At 42.2% G+C, this 24,143-nt stretch overlaps 1 protein-coding gene across 1 annotated transcript in view; it reads left to right on the top strand.

Annotated features, from left to right (window-relative positions):
- The first annotated feature begins 16,505 nt into the window (after positions 1 to 16,505).
- EPHX2 (epoxide hydrolase 2) overlaps positions 16,506 to 24,143 on the top strand; it is a 96,813-nt gene continuing 89,175 nt past the window's right edge. Inside the window, exon 1 of the mRNA XM_070734897.1 lies at positions 16,506 to 16,732. Within this exon, the coding sequence (XP_070590998.1) occupies positions 16,623 to 16,732 (110 nt within the window). The 5' untranslated portion in view covers positions 16,506 to 16,622. The remainder of the gene's footprint in view (positions 16,733 to 24,143) is intronic.

Here is a 24,143-nt window from a genome sequence, read left to right as displayed (position 1 = left end):
GTCAATGGATGGACCTAAACCTCATCACTTCCGCAGCTGAGAAGAAAGAAGCTGAAGAAACTCACAGATTTTGTTCTAACGAAGCTTATCCACTGATCACAAACATGCTACTTAATCATCTGTTTGAAGACCTTGCTCAGTACAAAGGTCAAGCTGATAGCTCTGCAGTTATTTGGCTCCTCCCCCTTCCGTATTTCATGATTCCTTCTCCTTCTTTCTTTCCTGGTATTCTGCCTGAGCAGAATACTAAAAGAATTAGTAGTCAATTTGAAAAAAGAAGACCCTGGGGAAAATATGAAGAGATCCGGATGTCAATTTTAACAAGTCTTCCCCACTGTGGTGGCTACTGTTCCCTCTAAGCTGTGCGGCCGCGCGGCAACAAGAAACCTCCATGCAGCACTTTCCAAGTGCTGTGCAGCCATGATGGTTGTTGACACCTTCTGTTCTGTCGGGCTCTCTGGTAGAATCCTCCCAAAACTTCACAGGTACAAATTCCAGACACACACACGTTTGAAAATTCAAAACAATGTTCTTTATAATGAAAATTCACTTAAACCAAGCCCTCTTTTTGTATAGCAAAGAGCACCCGTCTCCAAACAAACTGGTAATTTGTACAAGTCCCTTATCAGTTCTGTGATACTTAGCTTGCAGCGTGAGGCAATTCACAGTCCTTCTTCTGTCACAAAGTGAAACACACTTTGCTCTGGTTTAGTTTCAAAGCAGGGAAAAATCAGCACACAAAAAGTCAAAGTCAGTAAAGCAGTCACGAAACACAACTATCAGGCAATCCTCCACAATGGCCAAACCCACAGGCTGCTATTTATAGCAGCCTCACTAATCACCACAGCCCCACCCAACCACAGGTGGCCTCATTTTCTTTGATAATAATCTCTCAGTTGTTGTTGCCTATGCATCGCTCTCTGCGTGTGTGGCTGTATCATTAACTCTTGTTCTGAATCCAAGGAGAAGCTAGATAATTGATCTCCTTCTGAGCTGTCTGCCCCACTCTCCTCCTCCCTGTTACTCATGTCTTCTTGGTCAGAGGAGTCTTCATCCGGAGATTCCACCGGGGGCAAAACAGGCCTGCAGCATGTGGATGTCTCCCCCACATCCACAGTCCTTGGGGCAGGAGCTGTGCCAGAGCTAAGCACAACACCTTCCCCCCTCCCTCTCACCCCCCTCCACCCTTCCAAGAGCCTCCAACTTTGCCCCTCCACCACTGCTGCTCTTCGCGTCTCTTGCTCTTTCCGTGGAGCCGGGCGCCATTTCTCCCCCACCCGATGGCTGCAACCTTCAACTGAGAGAAACCTGTCATGAAGTCTAGCAGGGGCCGATCTCTTCTTCCAAGACTGGCTTCCCTTCCGCAGCCCCGCAGCCCGCCCGCCCACCCGGGGGGCCTTCCTCTCTCAGCTCTGGGAACCAGGCCCTGGTCAATTGGTCAATGATGCAGGTGCCTTTAAAGGATTCATCAACTTCCTCCTGGGGAGAGTCTCAAGGTCCCATTTCTCACCCAGCGTTTTCATGTAGATGTTAAATAGGATGGGAGAGAGAACAAAGCCTTGGGAGACCCCACAAACGAGGGGTCTAAGAGTCATTTTCAATCCTACCAACACCAATTGTAACTGCCAGAGAGATAAGAGGAGAACCACCATAGCACGATGCCTCCCATTCCCAACCCCCTCAGTTATCCCAGAAGGATACCACGGTCAATAGTATTGAAAGCCACTGAGAGGTCAAGTAGCACCAAGATAGAGGAATGACCCGTTTATCCTCCACTCCAATATTCTTGGATAATGGCATAACCCAAACTAGCTAGGGTTCCATTGCCTTTCTGAGAGAAGACAGACACGAAATAGGACTTAAGAAGTCCAGCATTTCCTCTATCATCCATTACCAGTTCCTCACTCTGTTCTCATAGTGGAACTATATATTCTTTACCTTACTTTTTATTTCCAAAAGAACTGCTTTTTGCTGCCCTGCCAAAAGAGATGATGTCCATGACTTAATCAGTACACACACTGCAGCCAAAATATGTGGAGTCTTAATTATTTATTCTTCCAAAGCCGTGCAATTTGGCAGTTTTGTTCAGTTTGGCTCAAACTCTATATTATTGCCAGGATCAGTGATTTGATCAGTTAACTTGGAAGCCATGGAAGTAATCAGCTAACAGCAGCTTTCAATCATGAACCAAATGTTCATATTTCCACTTTAACCCCCAGCTCTCTCCAGCATAATGCCAAAGGGGCTGATGTTGGCAACATATAATTGCTGCTCGTGTTGTACATTGAAAATACTTGGTTTCATTATGACTGGGAAATCTGTGAAACTCCAAGAATAGATTTCAATGTAAACATGCTTCCCATGTATCTGTTCAGTGAAATTATTCTTTTTCTGAGCCTGTAGATCTAGACTGGAAAGCTCCAGATGTCTGCTAGGTAGCTGCAAATACATACGGGAAGTTGAAATTCTCTAATAAAGGTCATCTATAGTTTATGGCCCAGTAGTCATCGTTTTGTGCCATAAACTATAGATGTCTCAACATTGGCCATTTGAGAATACAGTGGTACCTCTACATACAAACTTTATGCGTTCCATGACCAGATTCTTAAAGAGAACAGTTTATAATAAGAAGCAATTTTTCCCATAGGAATCAATGTAAAAGCAAATAATGTGTGTGATTGGGGAGGGCGGAGGCCCTGTTTCCTCCCAGGAGATTCCTAGAGAGGCCCCATGGAGGCTTCTCCCCCCTTTTCCAGCCCTGTTTCCTCCCAGGAAATTCCTAGAGAGGCCCCACGGAGGCTTCTCCCCACCTTTTCCGGCCCTGTTTCCTTCCAGGAGATTCCTAGAGAGGCCCCATGGAGGCTTCTCCCTGCATTTTCCAGTTTTGGAGGCTAGGGTTTGTAAGTGGAAAATGGTTCTTGAGAAGAGGCAAAAAAATCTTGAACATCCGGTTCTTATCTAGAAAAGTTCATAAGTAGAGGCATTCTTAGGTAGAGGTACCACTGTATGTGGACTTCAATTCCCAGAATTCCCCAGCCAACAAATCTGAGAGTTGAAGTTCATACATCTTCAAGAGGCCAGGGTTGGGAACAGTAACGGGCTGCAGCCAGAATGATAAAGTGTGCAGTCCCAGTTGGAAAAAATGGAGATGGACATGCATCTATGCGTTCCTGATGCGTGAACATGTGTGCCTGCGTGAGATTCAGCTTCTGCGCAGGAAGCGAAATCTTGCACGAGGATGCGTGCATGAGATTTTGCTGATTTTTGCCATTTTTTGCTTCCGCACATGCGCAGAAAACAAAGAAATCGCCGATAATCACCAAAATCTCATATGTGCAAGCGTATTTGCATGAGACTTCACTTCCTGCGCATGCGCAGAAGCTGAATCTCATGCCGGCATGCACGCCGAATGCGCCTGTCGCTGGGAGTGCACTGTTAGACAACAGAATTCTTGAACCCAAGTTCTATGTGTCTTAGGAAAAATAGTGCATCGAATTGTGGGAGATTCGCCTTCCTATCTGAGTGCTTGGACCATTTCTTCAACCTCCCTAGCTAGGAAGGCTATTCTGGGAGCATCTGAGCCAGCTAATACCAGAAAAGGCCAGTACTGTACTACTTATTTTATTATTTATTTATTTATTTATTTTGTCCAATACACAATAATACACAATGAAGGTAATAGAGGACACCTTCAAGGAAATAGAATTAGAGAAAGAATAGAAGAGAGAGTATAGGATAAAATAATCAATGAGTGAATAGAAGAAAGATATAGGGATAGGAGAGAAGATATATGGGATATAGGAGAGACAATAGGACAGGAGTCGGAAGGCACTCTAGTGCACTTATGCACACCCCTTATTGACCTCTTGGGAATCTGGAGAGGTCAACCATGGACAGTCTAAGGGTAAAATGTTGGGGGTTAGGGGATGATACTACGGAGTCCGGTAATGAGTTCCACGCTTAAACAACTCTATTACTAAAGTCGTATTTTTTAAAGTCAAGTTTGGAGCGGTTAATATTGAGCTTGAATCTGTTATGTGCTCTTGTGTTGTTGTGGTTGAAGCTGAAGTAGTCGTTGACAGGCAGCACATTGCAGCATATGAGCAATACTTAGATCTTGTTTAAGGCGTCTTAGTTCTAAGCTTTCTAGGCCCAGGATTATAAGTCTAGTTTCATACTGTATTATTCTGTTACTGGAGGAGGAGTGAAGGGCTCTTCTGGTGAAGTATCTCTGGACATTTTCGAGGGTGTTAATGTCTGAGATGTGGTATGGGTTCCAAACAGATGAGCTGTATTCTAGGATGGGTCTGGCAAAAGTTTTGTATGCTCTGGTATGCTTCTGTATTTTTTATGCTTCTGGATTTGTGGCTATCTGACTCTCGAATGTATTTAGTGCCAGTTTTTAAAGAGAATTCTAAAACTAATTCATCAGGCCTCTCTCATTCAAATGTGTTTTACTAATCTTTTCCAGCATGAATTGTTTGACGCGGCTTCCGATTTAAAGATTGCTATTCTTGTGACCTTATTTTTGTACTGTGAGAACTTTTGCCTTCAGCACCTATGAGAAAGAGATAGTGAGAACCAGAGAGACACTATTATTATGCAATTTCTAGCAGCTTGTAATACTGCCTGCACTTTTTGCATTTCATTGCCCTTTAATTAACTCTTTACATTCCTTCCAAATCATATGAGTGATACACACACAACTATCATATACCTGTGAATTCTCTCCCTTAAGTGAAGAACTTTGCACTAACCTAATACATTTTATTCTGCTAATTTTAGCTCCGGCATACCAAAACTGTCTTAATTTTTATTTTTGTATTCTAAATTATTAGCTCTCACATCTAATTTTGTGGGGTCTGATTTTCACCCTTCATTTATATATTGAATTGGAATGGGATATGTGTCTAAAGGTATAGTATAATTTAAAGATTAAAGCTCTAGCATAGATTAGGATGAAAAGAAATCTGGCTCTAAATTAGAAAATGTCTTTAACTTAAGAACCGGGAACTTTATTGGCATTTTATTTTAGCAGACCCAAACAATTATCCATCTAACGTTTCCACGTAATACAAACTGTTCTGTCGGGCTCTCTGGTAGAATCCTCCCAAAAATTCACAGGTACAAATTTCAGAAACACACACACGTTTGAAAATTCAAAACAATGTTCTTTATAATGAAAATTCACTTAAACTAAGCCCTCTTTTGTTATAGCAAAGAGCACTCGTCTCCAAACAAACTGGTAATTTGTACAAGTCCCTTATCAGTTCTGTGATACTTAGCTTGCAGCTGTGAGGCAATTCAAAGTCCTTCTTCTTTCACAAAGTGAAACACACTTTGCTCTGGTTTAGGTTCAAAGCAGGGAAAAATCAGCACACAAAAAGTCAAAGTCAGGAAAACAGTCATGAAACATAACGATCAGATAATCCTCCACAATGGTCAAACCCACAGGCTGCTATTTATAGCAGCCTCACTAATTACCACAGCCCCACCCAACCACAGGTGGCCTCATTTTCTTTGATAATAATCTCTCAGTTGTTGCTGCCTATGCATCACTCTCCACATGCGTGGCTGTATCATTAACTCTTGTTCTGAATCCAAGGAGGAGCTAGATAATTGATCTCCTTCTGAGCTGTCTGCCACACTCTCCTCCTCCCTGTCACTCATGTCTTCTTGGTCAGAGGAGCCTTCATCATCAGATTCCACTGGGGGCAAAACAGGCCTGCAGCATGTGGATGTCTCCCCCACATCCACAGTCCTTGGGGCAGGAGCTGGGCCAGAGCTAACCACAACACAAACTATTGTTGGAATTTTCTGTAGGCAAGAATCATAGTTTCCACATTCAATGTACACACACACACACATACACACACACACACACACACACACATGCTAAAAGTTCTGAGCTAAAGTAGACGTCATATGAATCACTCATGGTTATTAGAACTGCATGAACAGACGGAAAATAATCTATTCTTATGAAGCCTGCAAAATTCCTACACTAGAGATTTCCCGCTTAGCCTTTGAATGGTGCATTAGAGTCACCCAGGGCAAAGAAGCAGATCTTCATAGGACAAAAAACCGATCTGATTTATTTTAAATCAAACACATTTAATGTGATCATTCCCCATGTGCTTAATTCTATTCCCCTTCTCTCCAGGGTTGTCTGCCTGAATAAAACTAAAATTAAAATTCCTAGCTCACCATGACAAAAATTTCAACAAGCTTCAGTGCAGCTTCTGGCTTAAACTTCAATACAGCTGTTTTCCAAAGACACTTTATAAACTTTATGTACTTTCATAGGAATGTTTGGATCTACTGCCCCCAAGTCAGCTCCTAGAAATCCTGTTATGTTAATTCAAACAGATTCAAAATTTATACGAACCGCTCCAAACTTGACTGTAAAAAATATGATTTCAACAATCGAGTTATTGAAGCGTGGAACTCATTGCCGGACTCAATTGTGTCAACCCCTAACACCCAACATTTCTCCCTTAGACTCTCCACGATTGACCTCTCCAGGTTCCTAAGAGGCCAGTAAGGGGCGTACATAAGTGCACTGGTGTGCCTTTCGTCCCCTGTCCAATTGTCTTTCCTTTCTCTCACTTATCATATATATATTCTTTCTTTCATATATCCTCTCCTCTAAGTTCACTTTACCCTTATATACATTACTACATGTCTATTTTTCTTCCTATGTATTTGTGTATTGGACAAATGAATAAATAAAATAAATAAATAAAAATTGTGAAATTCATTTGGGCCTACTTATTACACAATAATTGCATTAACATACACCCAAGAGAAGAAGATGGAGTACCTTATCCAGGGGTGGGCAGTAGGCAGGACGGGGTGGAACACAGTTCCACTGGCAGAAATGAAGCTGTGTGGCCAGCTCCAGCTAACTATCCTCTCCTCCCATCCTCTTCCTCCTCCTCAGAAAGTGACAGGGAGACCAGCACGGGCAGCAGTTGCAGGGGGGCCATTTCCTCCCCCCTCTTTTTTCAATAGCTGATCAGCACCCATTCACCTAGCTACCCAGCCTGAGGCAGGGGGTGACCCAGGAAGGAGAGCGCAGGAAACGTGAAGCAAATTGTCACCCCAGAGAGCAACACTGGTGAGGTTGTAAGTCGAGGACTTAACAGTTCACTTGAACGATGATGAACGTTCAAGCCACTCCCACCTGGTCACATTGCCGACAAGCCACACCTACCCAGCCACATGGCCATTAAGCCACACCCACAAAATAAGCCACACCCACAACGTGGCAGTAAAAGTTTTGGCTGCCCATTATTGGCCTTATCCCTGGCTCATATTCTAAGACTTGGAACTGCAGCTTCAACTTTGTGAGATTGGAGTTTAGTGGAGTTCATTTCTTTCTTTCTTTTCAGCAGAATGCCAACAGCCAACCATAAATGGTTTCTCTCTTGAAAACAAAAACAATGTTCAGAGACATGTTCAGAAGAAACAGTCTCGTCATTTCTACCTTTTCGGCAGGCCTCATAACAATGTCTTTGTGAACTAGGGATCAATTAGTTGAGGTAGCCAATGATTCAAGTGTGTTGGCCAAGCATCCAGTTGTAGGAAAATTGAAGGGGGGAGAAAAGGAAATATGAAAAAAATGATCCATTACCTATGAAACTGCTTTAGTGGTTTTTTTTTTTTAAAAAACTGTTCAAGTAAACTTCGGAGAGGGGCGGCATACAAATATAATAAATTAATAAATTATTATTTAATTATTATTATTATTATTAAACCATATATGATTTGTTTGGCTCTCCTTGGGTAGGCAGTGGCACTCTAAGGCAGAGAATGTCAGGACCGAACCCTGGATTTTTGTTTTCAAAGGCTGTGTTTCAGTTACAGGCTGTAGGAAGTTAGCATCTGCCCACCTCCTAGAGCAGTGATGGCGAACCTTTTTTTTCCTCGGGTGCCAAAAGAGCATGTGCGCACACTATCACACCTGTGTGAGTGCCCACACCCATAATTCAATGCCTGGGAAGGGTGAAAACAGCTTCCCCTGCCCCCCGGATGTCTCTGGAGGCTGGAAACGACCTGTTTCCCAACTTCTGGTGGGCCCAGTAGGCTCATATTTTGCCCTCCCCACGCTCCAAAGGCTTCCCTGGAGCCAAGGGAGGAAAAATGCCCTTTCCCATCCCCCCGAGGCTCTCTGGAAGCCAAAAATGCTCTCCCAGACTTCTGTGTGCCCAAAAACCAGCTGGCCAATACACACATGCATAGTGGAACTGAGCTAGGGCAACAGCTCGCGTGCCAGCAGATATGACTCCGCGTGCCATCTGTGGCACCCATGCCATAGGTCCGCCATCACTGTCCTTGAGGAATAAAATATTTTTGGAAATATTAAAAATATTAAAATATAAATATTAAAATTTTATATTATATTTCCCCAGCACTCAACTTAGCCTGGGACATAGACAAAGCTTACAGAGTTAGCTAGATCCCTACCTCCTGAGAGTCCGACAGCCGATGGGATACATTTCTTACACAAGTACAGGAAACTCTTAAGATGGGGGCCCAACAGAGAGTATAAAGTATAAAGTATAGAGTATAGAGTGTTGGTTATGACCTATAAAGCCCTTCATGGCATCGGACCAGAATATCTCCGGGACCGCCTTCTGCCGCACGAATCCCAGCGACCAGTTAGGTCCCACAGAGTTGGCCTTCTCCGGGTCCCGTCAACTAAACAATGTCGTCTGGCGGGACCCAGGGGAAGAGCCTTCTCTGTGGCGGCCCCGACCCTCTGGAACCAATTCCCCCCAGAGATTCGTACTGCCCTCACCCTCCTCACCTTTTGCAAGAGTCTAAGACTCATTTATGCCGCCAGGCTTGGGGCCGTTAGACTCTAGCCCCCTGGCCGATGAAATGTAATGTATACTGTTGTGTGAATGGGAATGATTGATTTTTAATGCTTTTGGTTTTTTAGACTAATTAGCTAAATTAATTGGATTAGGAAGTTTATATTGTTTTTTTATATACAGTGATCCCTCGAGTTTCGCGTCCTCGAGCATCGCGAAAGGGCTATATCGTGAGTTTTCAACCCGGAAGTAAACTCCACCCTCTGCGCATGCGTGCCTTTTTTCTATGGCCACGCATGCGTAGATGGTGGAGTTTCCCGCCGGGCAGATAAGCTGCTGGGCGGCTTCCCTGGGTCTTCCCCCTCTTGCCCCGGTAAGACCCCAGCGGCGGCACGAGCAACGGCGTGGGCGGGCAGGCGGCACGCGCGGGGACACCCCAGCTCCGCTTCCCAGCTGGGAAGCGGCCCCAGCAACGGCGTGCGCGGGCGGGCGGTGCGCGGGCGCTTGGGGAAACCCCAGCTCCGCTTCCCAGCTGGGAAGCAGTCCCAGCAACGCGCGCGCGCTTGGGGACATCCCAGCTCCGCTTCCCAGCTGGGAAGCGGCCCCAGCAACAGCGTGGGCGGGCGGGCGGTGCGCGCGCGCTTGGGGAAACCCCAGCTCTGCTTCCCAGCTGGGAAGCAGCCCCAGCAACGCGCGCGCGCTTGGGGACATCCCAGCTCCGCTTCCCAGCTGGGAAGCGGCCCCAGCAACAGCGTGGGCGGGCGGGCGGCACGCGCGCGGGGAAACCCCAGGCGCGAGCAACGGGGTGGGCGGGCGAAGGGCGGGCGGCGGTGGAAGTATGCGCAGATGGTGTTTTTACTTCCGCACCGCTACTTCGCAAAAAATCGATCATCGCTTGGGGTCCTGGAACGGAACCCTCGCGATGATCGAGGGACCACTGTATTGCAAACCACCTCGAGTCCTTGGAGAGGGGTGGCATATAAATTCATTCAATGTTGCATTTAACAGTTTATTGAAAATCCACATATGTTTGAGTTCATACAATTTACTCTCCTCCAAAAAAACCCAACTAAATATTTAATATGTAAGCATAATGAACATAGCCTGTGCTTTGATTGGATTGACATAGGATAAAATGGGAATGAGCAGGTTCTAACTCAGTGTGTGGCACTAACCCATAAATCAGTTAATTCCATAAACCTTAGTTAACCATGGAAATCCCTGCAATATTCATACAACTGTATAATGTATATACAGTGATCCCTCGATCTTCGCGATCTCGATCTTCGCGAAACGCTATATCGCGATTTTTCAAAAAATAATAATTAAAAAATACTCCACGGTTTTCCCCATCTGATGACATCATACGTCATCACCAAGAGTCACTTCTCTCTCCCTTTCTCTTCCTTTTTTCTATCCTTTCTACCTCTTACTCTTTCTTTCTCTCCCTTCTTCATTCAATTTCCTCTCCCTCCCTGTGCCTGCCCTGCACCACCCAACAGGGACGGACAGCCCCCGATCGTCGGTTCGTCGCCCCCCCCCCCCACACAGAGGGAGATCGGGCTGCGAGGGCAGTGGATCCGCGTCCCCAGCCACCGGCTTGGATTCCCCTCCCGGCGGCATTGGGCTGCCCTGCATCACTCACGCGCTCGACTGCGGTGGCTGCTTTGGCAAGGAAGGAGTTTGGGGAGAAGATGAAGGCAGCGGGCAGCAGCTGAGGCGAAGCGAGGCGAAGGCGGTGAGGAGCGGCGAATCCACCTCCCCAGATCGGGCTGGTGGGGGCGGCAGCCACCGGAGGGAGATCGGGCTGGTGGGGGCGGCGAATCCACCTCCCCAGCCACCAGAGAGAGATCGGGCTGGTGGGGGCGGCGAATCCACCTCCCCAGCCACCGGAGAGAGATCGGGCTGGTGGGGGCGGCGAATCCACCTCCCCAGCCACCGGAGAGAGATTGGGCTGGTGGGGGTGGCGAATCCACCTCCCCAGCCGGGCAGCGGCCGGCCGAGCGAACGGAAGAGCGGCGAGTGAGTGAGCGGCCGGCCGGGCAGGCGGGCGAGCGGTGGGCGAGCGGGTGCTGGGGGGGCGGGGGTAGCCGACATTGAAAGCAACCTGTCGGCTTCTGAACTTTCGTTGCTCCCCGGCTCCACCATCTGCGCATGCGCGGCCATGGAAAAAAAGGGCGAGCATGCGCAGATGGTGTTTTTACTTCTGCACCGCTATATCGCGAAAAATCGATTATCGCGAGGGGTCTTGGAACGGAACCCTCGCGATAATCGAGAGATCACTGTATTGTCAATATAATTTACTTGGACTTCGGTTAGGCATTTGATAAAGTAGACCATAATCTACTACTAGATAAAGTAGAAAAATGAGGATTAGATAGCATCACCACCAGATGGATTCATAACTGGCTGAACAACTGCACTCCACATTAGTCTTCAATGGAACTGCATCTACATGGAGGGAAGTATGCAGTGGAGTACCCCAAGGCTCTGTTTTAAGCCCTGTATTCTTCAACTTCTTCATCAATTACTTAGATGAGGGAATAGATGGGGAACTCATCAAATTTGCAGATGACATCAAGATGGCAGGAATAGCCAACACTCCAGAAGATAGGCTTAAAATACAGAAGGATCTTGGCAGACTTGAACATTGAGCACTATCTAACAAAATGAAATTCAGTGATGAAAAAAGTAAGGTTCTACATTTAGGAAAGAAAAAAAATGTGCAGGTACAGTATATGTAGTACCTTTATCGATAATAGTAACTGTGAGGGGGATCTTGGAGTCCTAGTGGATAACAATTTAAATATAAGCCAGCAGTGTGAAGCAGCTGCCAAAAAAAGCCAACACAGTTCTAGGCTGCATTAACAGAGGGATAGAATCAAGACCTTGTGAAGTGTTAATACCATTTTATAATGCCTTGGTAAGACTACACTTAGAATACTGCATTCAGTTTTGGTCACCACGATGTAAAAAGGATGTTGAGACTGTAGAAAGAGTGCAGAGAAGAGCAACACAGATGATTGGGGGACTGAACGAATGGTTGCAGGAACTGGATATGTCTAGTTTAATGAAAAGAAGGACCCTGGGAGACATGATAGCAGTGTTTATTTTTTATTTATTTATTTATTAAATTTGTATGCCGCCCGTCTCCATAGACTCCAATATCTCAAGGGCTGCCACAAACAAGAGGGAGTCAAGCTATTTTCCAAAGCACCTGAGGGCATAGTTCCCTCTAAGCTGAGCAGTGAGCAATCGCTCACTTAAAAATCATCATCAGCTCAGAGTTTTCCAAACCTGCCCAGAAGCCGAGAGGGAAAGAGTGAGAGGGAAGGAGAGAGAGAGGAAGAGAGGAAGAGAGAGAAACAGATAGAAAAAAGTGAGGAAGGAAAAGAGAAAGAAAAAGAATGGGAGTAAGGAAGAGAGAAAGAAAATCAAAATCTAGTTTGAAACTACCTCAACTATTTAAGTGGCATTTTGATATTGATAGAGTTGCCCTATTATGAGCTCACTGTTATAGACACACAGTACAGTATTTCATTTTTAAATTCTCTGAGGCAAAACAGGGTGGGTTTTTTATTTGTTTGTTTGTTTGTTTGTTTCTTTATTTATTTATTTAATATTTTTGTGCCGCCCAGTCCCAAAGGGATTGCCGCTCAGACACTATACTTTCCGCCCACCCCCCAAAAAAATTAGAGGGAACACTGCCTGAGGGTAGGACAAGAAGCAATGGGTGGAAACTAATCAAGGAGAGAAGCAACTTAGAACTAAGGAGAAACTTCCTGACAGAACAATTAATCAATGGAACCACTTGCCTCCAGAAATTGTGAATGCTCCAACACTGGAAGTTAGCAAGAAGATGTTGGATAACCATTTGTCTGAAGTAATGTAGGGTTTCCTGCCTAAGCAGGGGGTTGGACTAGAAGACCTCCAAGGTCCCTTCTCACTTTGTTATTATATTATATTAACTATTGAAATAATATCAGTTACTTGAAAAAATACTTCAAACTTGTTGTCAAGGTTCCAAATAACATCTGAGAAATAAATCAGAGTCCGATCTTTGGCGTTCTTCCAAGTTCAATTTATTAACAGAGCCATGTTGGCACACACTGTAGTCAAACCGGTACTAACTTTCCTACAGTTCCCCATCCAGGTTAAGGTTCATTGACCATCCACCCACCCACAAGTTCATCACGTTGACCAGTCTGGCATCTGCACAGCCACGAACCTCCTCCGTACTTTCGCTAGTGCAGAACAGAAAATGACCTTGGTTTTTCAAGAAAGGAAAACCTTTGCAGGACATGCAAGACTTGAAAAGGGGGGGCGGCCTGTTAGTCCGAAGCCATCATTTGAGTTAGAGGTTTTGGTCTGCCACAATTAGAGTAGTGCGGTGGGAATTGGGAAGGGTGGTTGAATGAGGGGGAGAGATACTAGCCACAACAAATTCCTTTCTTGAAAAGCCAAGGTCATCTTTTGTTCTGCACCAGTGGAAGTATGGAGGAGGTTCGTGGACGTGGAGATGCTGGACGTGATGAACTTGTGGGTGTGGGGATGATGGATGAACCTTAACTTGGGTGGGGAATTGTAGGATAGTTAGGACCAGTTTAATGTCAAGGTTCCAAATAATATCTGAGAAATAAATCCTTGCCGTTCTAACAAGTCCAATTTATTGACATTGCCATGTTGGCACACACTGTAGTCAAACTGGTACTAACTATCCTACAGTTCCCCACCCAGGTTAAGGTTCATCCGTCAGTTCCTCATCCATCCATCATCCCCACACCCCCAAGTTCACCACGTGGACCAGTCCGGCCTCTGCAGGTCCACAAACCTCCTCTGTACTTCTGGTGGTAAAGAACAAAATATGACCTTGGCTTTGCAAGAAAGGAATCATTCCAGAAAAAGATTTACACTGTAGAAAGCATTGCTTCAATGGGGCCAACTAGGCCATTCAATGGGGCTACAAGAATGGTGGAAGGTCTTAAGCATAAAACGTATCAGGAAAGACTTAATGAACTCAATCTGTATAGTCTGGAGGACAGAAGGAAAAGGGGGGACATGATCGAAACATTTAAATATATTAAAAGGTTAAATAAGGTCCAGGAGGGAAGTGTTTTTAATAGGAAACTGAACACAAGAACAAGGGGACACAATCTGAAGTTAGTTGGGGGAAAGATCAAAAGCAACATGAGAAAATATTATTTTACTGAAAGAGTAGTAGATCCTTGGAACAAACTTCCAGCAGATGTGGTAGATAAATCCACAGTAACTGAATTTAAACATGCCTGGGATAAACATATATCCATCCTAAGATAAAATACAGAAAATAGTATAAGGGCAGACTAGATGGACCACGAGGTCTTTTTCTGCCGTCAGACTTCTATGTATTTATGTTTCTATTTAATGAACATTCGGAAATAACATTGGCTTCAAGACCTTTATATCTAAACACTAATGGTAAGAATATGGAAAACTAATGAGCCTGAACTCTTTATACAGGAAGGAAAATATGATTCAGTAAACATATTGAAAACCTGGTGAGAGCATTCTGATGACTGGAATATAGCCATTGAAGGACATAATTTGTTCAAAGGGAAAAGTTATAATAGAAATACAAAGGAATATTTGCGATATATAGCCGCCCCAAGTCCACAGAGAGCGGCGGCATACAAATCCAATAAATAAATAAATAAATAAATAAATATGTTAAATCTATTCAGAAATCCAAGTGAATGAATATAGTGGTACTGATGGAATTAAACACCAGTAAATCTGAAATTTGTACCTGGGAAGATTATAGAGTAGATCAGAAGTTGAACCATTGAAAATAAGTGAGTAATTATCCAAAGATCAGAGTGGAGTTTTAAAAAATTATTGCCATATTAAGTTTATTATTTTTTAAATGAACAAATTACCTCAGTAGATGGTAGAAATGTGACAGACTTAGTTTACACTATATGTTTTTGGTTAAACATTTGTCAGAGTAATTTATGATATTGTATCTAGCTTGGCATATCATTTGTCGATATTCATCAGTGTTTCCCTAACAAACATGAATGATACGAGTCTACGGAAAGGGGCGGCATACAAATCTAATTAATAATAATAATAATAATAATAATAATAATAATAATAATAATACTGAATAGACCGCCTTTCCTGATTCATAGAGTCTTTAATATTTTTATTAATGCCTTGGAAAAGAAACTGGAGGGGAAGTGTAAATGACGAAAAGTTTGGCTAATACTAAATATTACTAATAAAAATAAAATTAAAAAGTTTGTTGATAGGTTAGAAAAATGGACTGAAAGTCACAGAATCAAACTTTGCTAAGACAAATGCAAAGTTCTTCAGTTAAGAAATCAAGTCCAGAAATATAAGATCGTGGTTACCTAGCTTGGTAATAATCTTTGTGAAACAGATCTTGGATGAGTATTTGTCAGCAAAACGATCGTGAGTGAGTCGTATGGCATGGCTGCAAAACGAGCAAATGCAATTTATTCTTAGGTGAACAGGAATACAAATGTAAAATCACAGGGGGATGTAGCTTCAATTGACAATATGGTAGTCAGATCTCAATGAGCGTTGTGTTCAAAACTGAACAATAAGTAAAATCCAGACTTTTTTGAACAGTTGAACAAGTTTAGGAAAAGGGGAGAAAAATAATCAGGTTTTATGGAGTCTGCAGAAACTAGGAATATTTGAAAAGATTGGATTGAGGCATATAGCACTCTTCAGAAGTCTATTGTAGAGAAGAAGATTAAGACCTGCTTTATTCCCTAGAATGTACAAAAAGAAACAATACATTTAATTTTCCAGGAGGAGGATTGTAAAAATCAATCAAGAATCAATCATGGGGTCATTTTTTACCTTTTTGATGTTGATCTTCACTGTAAGCCACCCAGAGTCCTTTGGGAATTGGGTGGCATATACATTAATTAATTAAATGAATGAGTGAGTGAGTGAGTGAGTGAGTGAGTGAGTGAGTGAGTGAGTGAATCAATGAAAGAATGAATAATAATACTTACAGAATCTACATTTCAGAGACAAAGCACCACTGATTGGTAGCCGTCCCGATAAGCACCAACCTTTGTTTCATGTGTTGCTTATAGCCATTCCAATTCATGCAGTGTAGGAAATAGCTGGGAGGATCTTTGATGAGACAACAAGACTAGACACAAGAACAGTTTTTCACTGAATGCCATCACTCTGCTAAACAAATAATTCCTCAACACTGCCAAACTATTTAGTAAGTCTGCACTACTATTACTACTAGTTTTTTATCATCACTCCTATCACTCACCTCCTCCCACTTATGACTGCATGGCTGTAACTTGTTGTTTGTATCCTTAAGATTTTAATTAATATTGATTGTTTCCTCATTGCTTATTTGACCCCTATGACAACCATTAAATGTTATACCTCATGATTCTTGGCAAATGTACCTTTTTCTTTTATGTACACTGAGAGCATATGCACCAAGACAAATTCCTTGTGTGCCCAATCACACTTGGCCAATAAAGAATTCTATTCTATTCTATTCCCACCACCACCGCGACCTGTTTTGTTTCGCAGGCAGGCGCTAGGACCCAGAATATTTCGTCTCTGGTTTGAAAGAGATTGCCTTGAGTCGCCGGGGGCCTGGCCCCACGAGCTCCTAAAAAGCGGGGAGGTGTGGCTTGCGGCGGGCGTGGCTTGTGTTATGATTTATTTATACAGTATTTTTCTTAAGCGACAGTACAGTGCTGTCCTGTACGCTGCTTCAGGGCGTCTGGTGGTCGGCGGCGGCGGCCTCGGAAAGCCATGGCGGGGACGCGGCCGCTTGTAGTCTTGTTCGACCTGGGAGGCGTCCTTTTGGGCAGCAGCAATCGAATACTTTTCCGAACTCTGGAGAAGACTCTGGGCTTGCCTGGGTGGGTAACTGAAGGTAGCAGAACCGGTGATGGGGGGACGTGCCCGCCCGTCCGACTCTCTGTGTCTTTACTTACGACGTCTTTAGCAATACGTGTGCTGCGCCCGCCCGCAGTTATGGTGCAAAACTTTTAATTTCTTGCAACTGCAGTTGGCTTAATAAGCATAAAGGCCTGTGGCGCTTTTTCCTTGTACTTCAAGGCGTGGAAGAAAAGTTTTGCTGTGGGCCGGTAGCGGTCGACTTTCACTGCGTATACACGCCATGGGTTAATTCAAAAGCACCAAGTGGTTAGAATTTCACCAAAGTCTCTTGATTGAATGGGCGATTTTGAATATAGGGATACGAATGTGTAGAGCTGGCATTATATCCATTGATCTGCAGCATTGAGAGAATCCATGTGTGCAAAGTTCTTCGGGATTTTGGGGAATTTGAAATTAAGGGGGAGAAATTCCGGTGCCGTCTTGCAGTTAGCATTGTTATGCTCAATTGTAAGCAAAGGCGTTGTAGTAATTGTTTATTTTTATAGTTTCACTGATGTGTGTGATACATTAGCCAGAACAGGGAAACAAATCTGGGTGTCAGAGAACTACTGGAAATTAGGAGAAATGGAAAGGAAAATGTATGGAAAATGAGAAGGAAGCTAAATATTTACTAAGTCTCAACTACTTTTGCTAGTAGTTTTTTCTCATCATTCCTATCATCCATCTCCTCCCACTAATGACTGTATGACTGTAACTTGTTGCTTGTATACTTATGATTTATATTAATATCGTTTCCTGATCGCTTATTTGATCCCTTTGACAATCATTAAGTGTTGTATCTCATGATTCTTGACAAATGTATCTTTTCCTTTATGTACACTGAGAACATATACACCAATGACAAATTGCTTGTGTGTCCAATCACACTTGTCCAATAAAGAATTCTATTCTATTCTATTCTATTCTAACCAGGAAATAATGCACAATGATTGTATTTGTGATTTGTCATGAAGACTGTTCACTAATTTATTTAAGATTTATATACTGCTTTTTGTAAAAAAAATACCAAAGCAGTTTACTACCATTATAAAAGCAACCATTATAAAATCAGTCAATTGAAAAGACAATTAGATATTTAAGTTCTGGTATATTTTCAATATCTAGCAAATAGTTCTGATTTTGTGAACACCTGAGAGGATGTAGGGAGATTTTACAAAACACGGGTATATAGAGAATGCACTTTAAAATTTCTGGTGCCAGTGTCAGAACTTTCTAAGCTAGTTAATAATTATCATTTCTCCTGTATATTGATTCTCAACAGTTATTTCGTTTGTATTATGATAACCCAGGCAAGTTTTATAGTATTGCAAAACCATCAGAGGTTACTTAAGGTGTTTGGTTAACAACTTGCCTGTTACGTAATGCACTAGTTGCTTTTCCCATGGATATAATGCATAACAGCTCAGTTTGATAGAACATTATCATTACCCTTATAATAATGCATAGGAATCAGATCTGCCTAAGATAGTGGTTCTCAACCTGGGGGTTAGAGCCCCTTTGGGGGTCAAATGACAGTTTCACAGGGGTTGCCTAAGACCATGGGAAAAGACAAATTTCCCATGGTGTTAGGAACTAAAACTTCTATTCCTGCGCCTTGGAACAATTTTTTACAATCTGACCAATCAGGCGTTTACAGTGGGGGTGTCCCTCTGACCTTCCTACCAATCAGCTTAAAGCTATGATGGGAGAATTGGCGCTAGACTTATGATTGGGGGTCACCACAACATAAGGAACTCTATTAAGGGGTTATGGCATTAGAAAGATTGAGAACCACTGGTCTAAGAGGAGATATCATTGGAAATTGGGACTTGACATTCAGTGACCTTAACCCTACATTGGTCTCCTAAGCAATAATCTCTACCAGACCTTACTGTAGGATTTTAGTAGATAGAATACTCTTTTTACCAAGAGGGCCTATAAACAGATTTCCTTACCTGTAAAGTAAGAATAAAGTAAATTGAAACTAGATAACTGCAGGCTGCTTTTTAAAAAAGTCTGTTCGTAGTACAGGTGGAGTCAGGATTTCCCATTCAGAACAGATTTATTTTAATTGGCTTCATCTAAATTCTACCAAAGAAATATGGCCGGCTTAATAATCCAAAAGAGACAAATCAAAGATATATTTTTATAGCTTAACATAAAGCATGTGATTGTAAGGATATTAAGGAATTGTATGAACTTGTTCCACATGGAGAGTAGGGTCCTCGGAGTAAATTAATAAGTCAGCCAAATATATTATTAAAAAGTTATCCAAAAGAACATAAAATATTCGTAAATTACATGAAGACATAGGCAATTTTTTTTACTAACCCATAATTCATTGCTGTAATGGGTATTCAAATTTTCCATAATAAGAGTTGAAAGCAGTTATACATTAACGATCCTCTTTAATGCAAAACAGCAAGAGCCAATTGAAGGCGTTGAGAAGTAGTTTCCTTGGGACCAACCAAAAATAGCACAAAAAGTGCAAAGAACTTTATTTTATTTATTTATACATTGCATTTATTTATTTATATTTCATATTTCTTAACCTCCGATCAGCCTCAGAATTATTTATTTTTTATTTATTTTTATTTTTTAACTTTACTTGCTGCCTTTCTCACTTGATTTGCTCCTCTTGAGGAAAACTGCAGAGAAATAAATTATGAAAACTTCTGGAGGAAGTTTGTTTAGCAACCCTTCAAATTGAATAGAATAGAGCTGGAAGCCCCCAGTCAAGCAGGAGAACCTATACTGGTGATGGCGAACCTATGGCAGGCGTGCCACAGGGCACACGTGGAGCCATATGGGAGGGCATGCAAGACATTGTCCTATGTCAGCTGATTTTCAGCCTTGGGAAAGGCTGTTTTGCCCTCTGGATGCTTCAAAGAAGCTTCCCTGAAGTCCCAGAGTGCAAAAAAAAAAACCCAGCCAAAGGAAAAACTGGAAGTTCATAAAATTCTCTTCGAGTTTGCCCGTTGTGCTGTTTTTTGCACTCCAGAGGGTTCGGGGAAGCTTCTTGAAGCCCCAGAATGCAAAAAAATGCACAACCTGCAAACCGGAAGTGTGTTTTCCCGAACTTCCGATTTGGCTGTTTTTTTCATGTCCCAGGCTTCAGTGAGACCTGTGCACATGTGCAGGGATGGAGGGGGGGATCATGCGCAGGGGCAGTGTGGGTGTTTGTGTGTGCATGCATGGGAAGGAGAGGAAATAGATGTGGGAACATGCACACACACCTACACACATCCTTTTGGCATATGAACCAAAAAAGGTTCACCATCACTGACCAATATTTTTTCATATACCTTACTCAACAATAGTAACTGTGAGAGGATCTTGGAGTCCTGGTGGACAACCATTTAAATATGAGCCAACAGTGTTCAGCAGCTGCCAAAAAAGCCAACACAGTTCTAGGCTGCATTAACAGAGGGATAGAATCAAGATCTTGTGAAGTGTTAATACCAAGTTATAATGCCTTGGTAAGGCCACACATGGAATACTGCATTCAGTTTTGGCCACCACGATGTAAAAAAGATGGTTGAGACTCTAGAAAGAGTGCAGAGAAGAGCAACAAAGGTGATTAAGAGACTGGAGGGTATGAAGAACAGTTGCAGGAATTGGTATGTCTAATTTAATGAAAAGAAGGACCAGGGTGATAGCAGTGTTCCAATATCTCAGGGGTTGCCACAAAGAAGGAGACAACCTCTTCTCCAAAGCACCTGAGGGTAGAACAAGAAGCAATAGGTGGAAGCTAAATAAGGAGAGAAGTAACTTAGAACAAAGGAAAAAAAATTCTGACAGTTAGAATCAGCAGAACAGCTTGCCTCCAGAAGTTGTGAATACTGCAACACTGGAAGTTTTTAAGAAAATGTTGGATAACCACTTGTCCACAGGTTTGGACTAGAAGACCTCCAAGGTCCCTTCCAATCCTGTTATTCTTATTTATTTAATAATCCTAGAATAAAATAATTTCCTTTTATAGTTCCGCTTTTTTTAGAAGTGTGTTGCAATTAAGTGGTGATTTGTGGTGAACTGATTGACAGTTCTTTAAAAGAAACTTAATTTATGAATGGGCATGTTATTGTTGGTTTACTGAAACAGATGAAGTATATTATCAATGTTGCTCCTAGAAACTATTTTATGCTATGGAGAAAATCAAAGAGAGCCAGTTTGGTTGTAAGGGACAGAAAGATTATAGCCTTTGATTTACAACTGGTTGCTACATTACAAGTTATGCTGCACCCTGAAAAAGGGACTAATGACCCAAATTCAATGCTCTGATGTCCACACACCTCAATGTGTTCACATGATAATAATTTACAATAAATCATGGTTGAGCAATACACACCTGTGAGCTAGACATTCATACTAGTCCATTTTATAGAGCTGTCAGAACAATATATAATCTCCAGTACAAAATGGGATAACGGGTCCCTTCCTACTTAATAAGAGTTCTTTGGCTGTCTGTACAAATGCATTGGTAGCTCTCAGAAGCTGGTCTGAAACCCAGCATTTACTTCTGGTTTCTGGTAAAAACAAATACGCCCTATAGAGCACAATGGGTTTGTTTAATGACCATATCATTTGCTTAACCACAAACCTCTGCACAGTAGGTTGTGCAATTGGACTACTGTATGTCCAAGTTTATTTTATTTATTTATTTTGTCAAGCATGGATTAGATAACAGATAAAAGAAGAAGACAATAGACAGTAGGACAGGGATGGTAAGCACAATGGTGCACTTGTGCACACCCCTTACAAACCTCTTAGAAAAGGGGAGAGGTCAACTGTAGACAATCTAAGATTAAAGGTTTTGGAGTTTAGGAAAGAAACCACAGAGTCAGGTAGTGCATTCCAGGCGTTGATCACTCTATTGCTGAAGTCGTATTTTCTGCAATCTAGTTTGGAGCGGTTTACATTTAGTTTGTATCTATTACATGCTCATGTGTTGTTGCAGTTGAAGGTGAAGTAGAACAGGAAGGACATTTTGGTATAATTTTATGAATTACAATTAGATCAGATCAGAGGCAATGTAGTTGTAAATTGTCTAATCGCAGCATTTCAAGTCTGGTGAAGTAAGGTACTTTGTTGCGAGAGGAAGAGTGAAGTATTTCTGGACGCTCTCAATTGTATTAATGTCTGATATGCAGTGCGGGTTTCCATACAGGTGAGCTGTATTCTAGAATTGGTCTGACAAATGTTTTGTAAGCTCTGGTTAGCAGTTCAATGTTATCAGAGAAGAGGCTACATAAGAATAGATTAACAACTCTTAATGCTTTTTTGACAATGTTGTTACAGTGGGCTCTAGCACTTAGGTCATTGGATATGTTAAGTAGCTAAGGACTACCTCTATATGCTAGCTATGTGTTAAGCATGGAAATCAGATGGATGATTCTGGGATTGTTGTATCCTATTAGCCGTAGGAAGAGGGCAGTGAGAAACCATTTACGGTACCGCTGCCAGGAAAACATCAGGAGTAGTCCACAAAGTCACCTAGAGCCAAGATGGATTGAAGGTCCCATAAAAAGGAGAGAGGAATGGAGAGGTGTGGAAGAATAAGAAAGACCAAAATGTCTATTAGCAACTTCAAGTTTATTTTTTTTATTTTGTAAAATGACTTTTATTTACATATAAACAGTTGAACAGATAAACATTTACAACTTACAGTACATTACTTACAGTACAAACAAAAAATTAAAAGACAAGTCTGTAATATATCTCCTCTCCCCTCCTGAGGCTGGCTTAATTGACAGCCTCCTTAATTTAATTCTTAGCGGTATTGTAACCAGTGGTCAATAGCATATAGTATGCAATATTACATTCTTTGGTTTTTGTTTTACTATTTGAAATCTTATATTCCATTAACTAAACATAGAAAAGAGTTATATTAAGGTTTAATTCTTAAGTTGTTTGTGTTTATTTGTAACGTTTATTGTCACGCAGCGCTGCTAGTAGTTATTCTTTTATTCATCTATGTATAAAAGTCATTCCATATTTGATAGTATTTTGAGTTATCTTGTTCTTTTAGCTCCATTGTGAGCTTGTCTGATTCAGCACAGTCCAACATTTTTTTTATTAAGTTGCATTCGTTCAGCATAACTTCATTTTTCCAGAATTCAGCTATGGTTATTCTTGTTGCTGTTATTAAATGTAGTATAAGATAGTACTGTTCCTTTTTCATCTGTTTTTCAATAATACCAAGCAAAATAAAAAGGAGAGAGGAATGGAGGTGTGCGGAAGAATAAGAAAGACCAAAATGTCTATTAGCAACTTCAAGTTTATTTTTTAAAGTATTAGCTACTACTTACTACTACTGTCTCCGGTAGTTTATTTATTGATTGATTAGATTTATATGCTGCCCCTCTGTGAGGACTCGGAGTGGCTTACAACATATATAAAAAAATGCAAAATACCTTAAATCCAATTACATTTAAAACTAGCAATCTGAAAACCAGGTTCCTTAAAAAAATCAATCATTCCCATTGGCATATACAGTGATACCTTGTCTTACTAACTTAATTGGTGGTTCCAGGATGAGGTTCGTAAGGTGAAAAGTTCGTAAGACGAAACAATGTTCCCCATAGGAATCAATGTAAAAGCGAATAATGTATGCAAATCCTTCAGGAAAATCCCAAACTTTAGAAGGGAGGCAAACGGAGGGCAGAGAGGAGCAGCGAAAGGGGGCGGGTGGAAGAAGCAAGGCTAGGGGAAAGGGTGAGAGGGAACGACGAAAGGCAAGGGTTGCGCCCCTCCCTTTTCTTTCTTCAAACACACCCTTTCATTACCTCTGCAAGCATTCCGTTCTCTTTGCTTTCTTAATGCAAACTCTTTCGCTCTCTCCAAGCCGCCCCTCCCTTTTCTTTCTTCAAAAAAGAAAAAAAGAAACCCCTTCATCCCAGCAGCGGCGGCTTGTGTTCCTAAGGTGAAAATAGTTCGGAAGAAGAGGCAAAAATATCTTAAATACCGGGTTTGTACCTCGAAAAGTTCGTTAGAAGAGGCGTTCGTAAGACAAGGTACCACTGCATTGGCTCTTGATAGTTTACCTGGCCACACTTACATATAACATTTGTTGTTACAGCTTAGCAGAATGAACTATCCCTTGCGTAATTTGTTTGGCCAGTGTTTGCATGTATTCACTTGCAATTCTGGGATTAGGGCATAAAAAAAGGAAAACCAGAGGTGTGCATTGTGCCTGCTTGAAGCAAAAAGTACCTCTTTTTTTTTCTTTTTTGTACTAAAAAGCTGCAAATGGACATGTTGGCCCCGTTTTCACCCAACGGACCCCCCTGGCTCTCGGTCCGTTCCCCCCCCCCTCTCCAAGCTATTTGCAAAGTGCTGTGTGGCAGCAACACCCCATTTCAGTAACATTTTGCCTTTGCATGTCCTGTCCTG

The sequence above is a fragment of the Erythrolamprus reginae genome, chromosome 1 (genome assembly GCF_031021105.1).
Source record: "Erythrolamprus reginae isolate rEryReg1 chromosome 1, rEryReg1.hap1, whole genome shotgun sequence".
NCBI lineage: Eukaryota > Metazoa > Chordata > Lepidosauria > Squamata > Dipsadidae > Erythrolamprus > Erythrolamprus reginae.
This window is presented reverse-complemented; position numbering and strand designations above follow the sequence as displayed.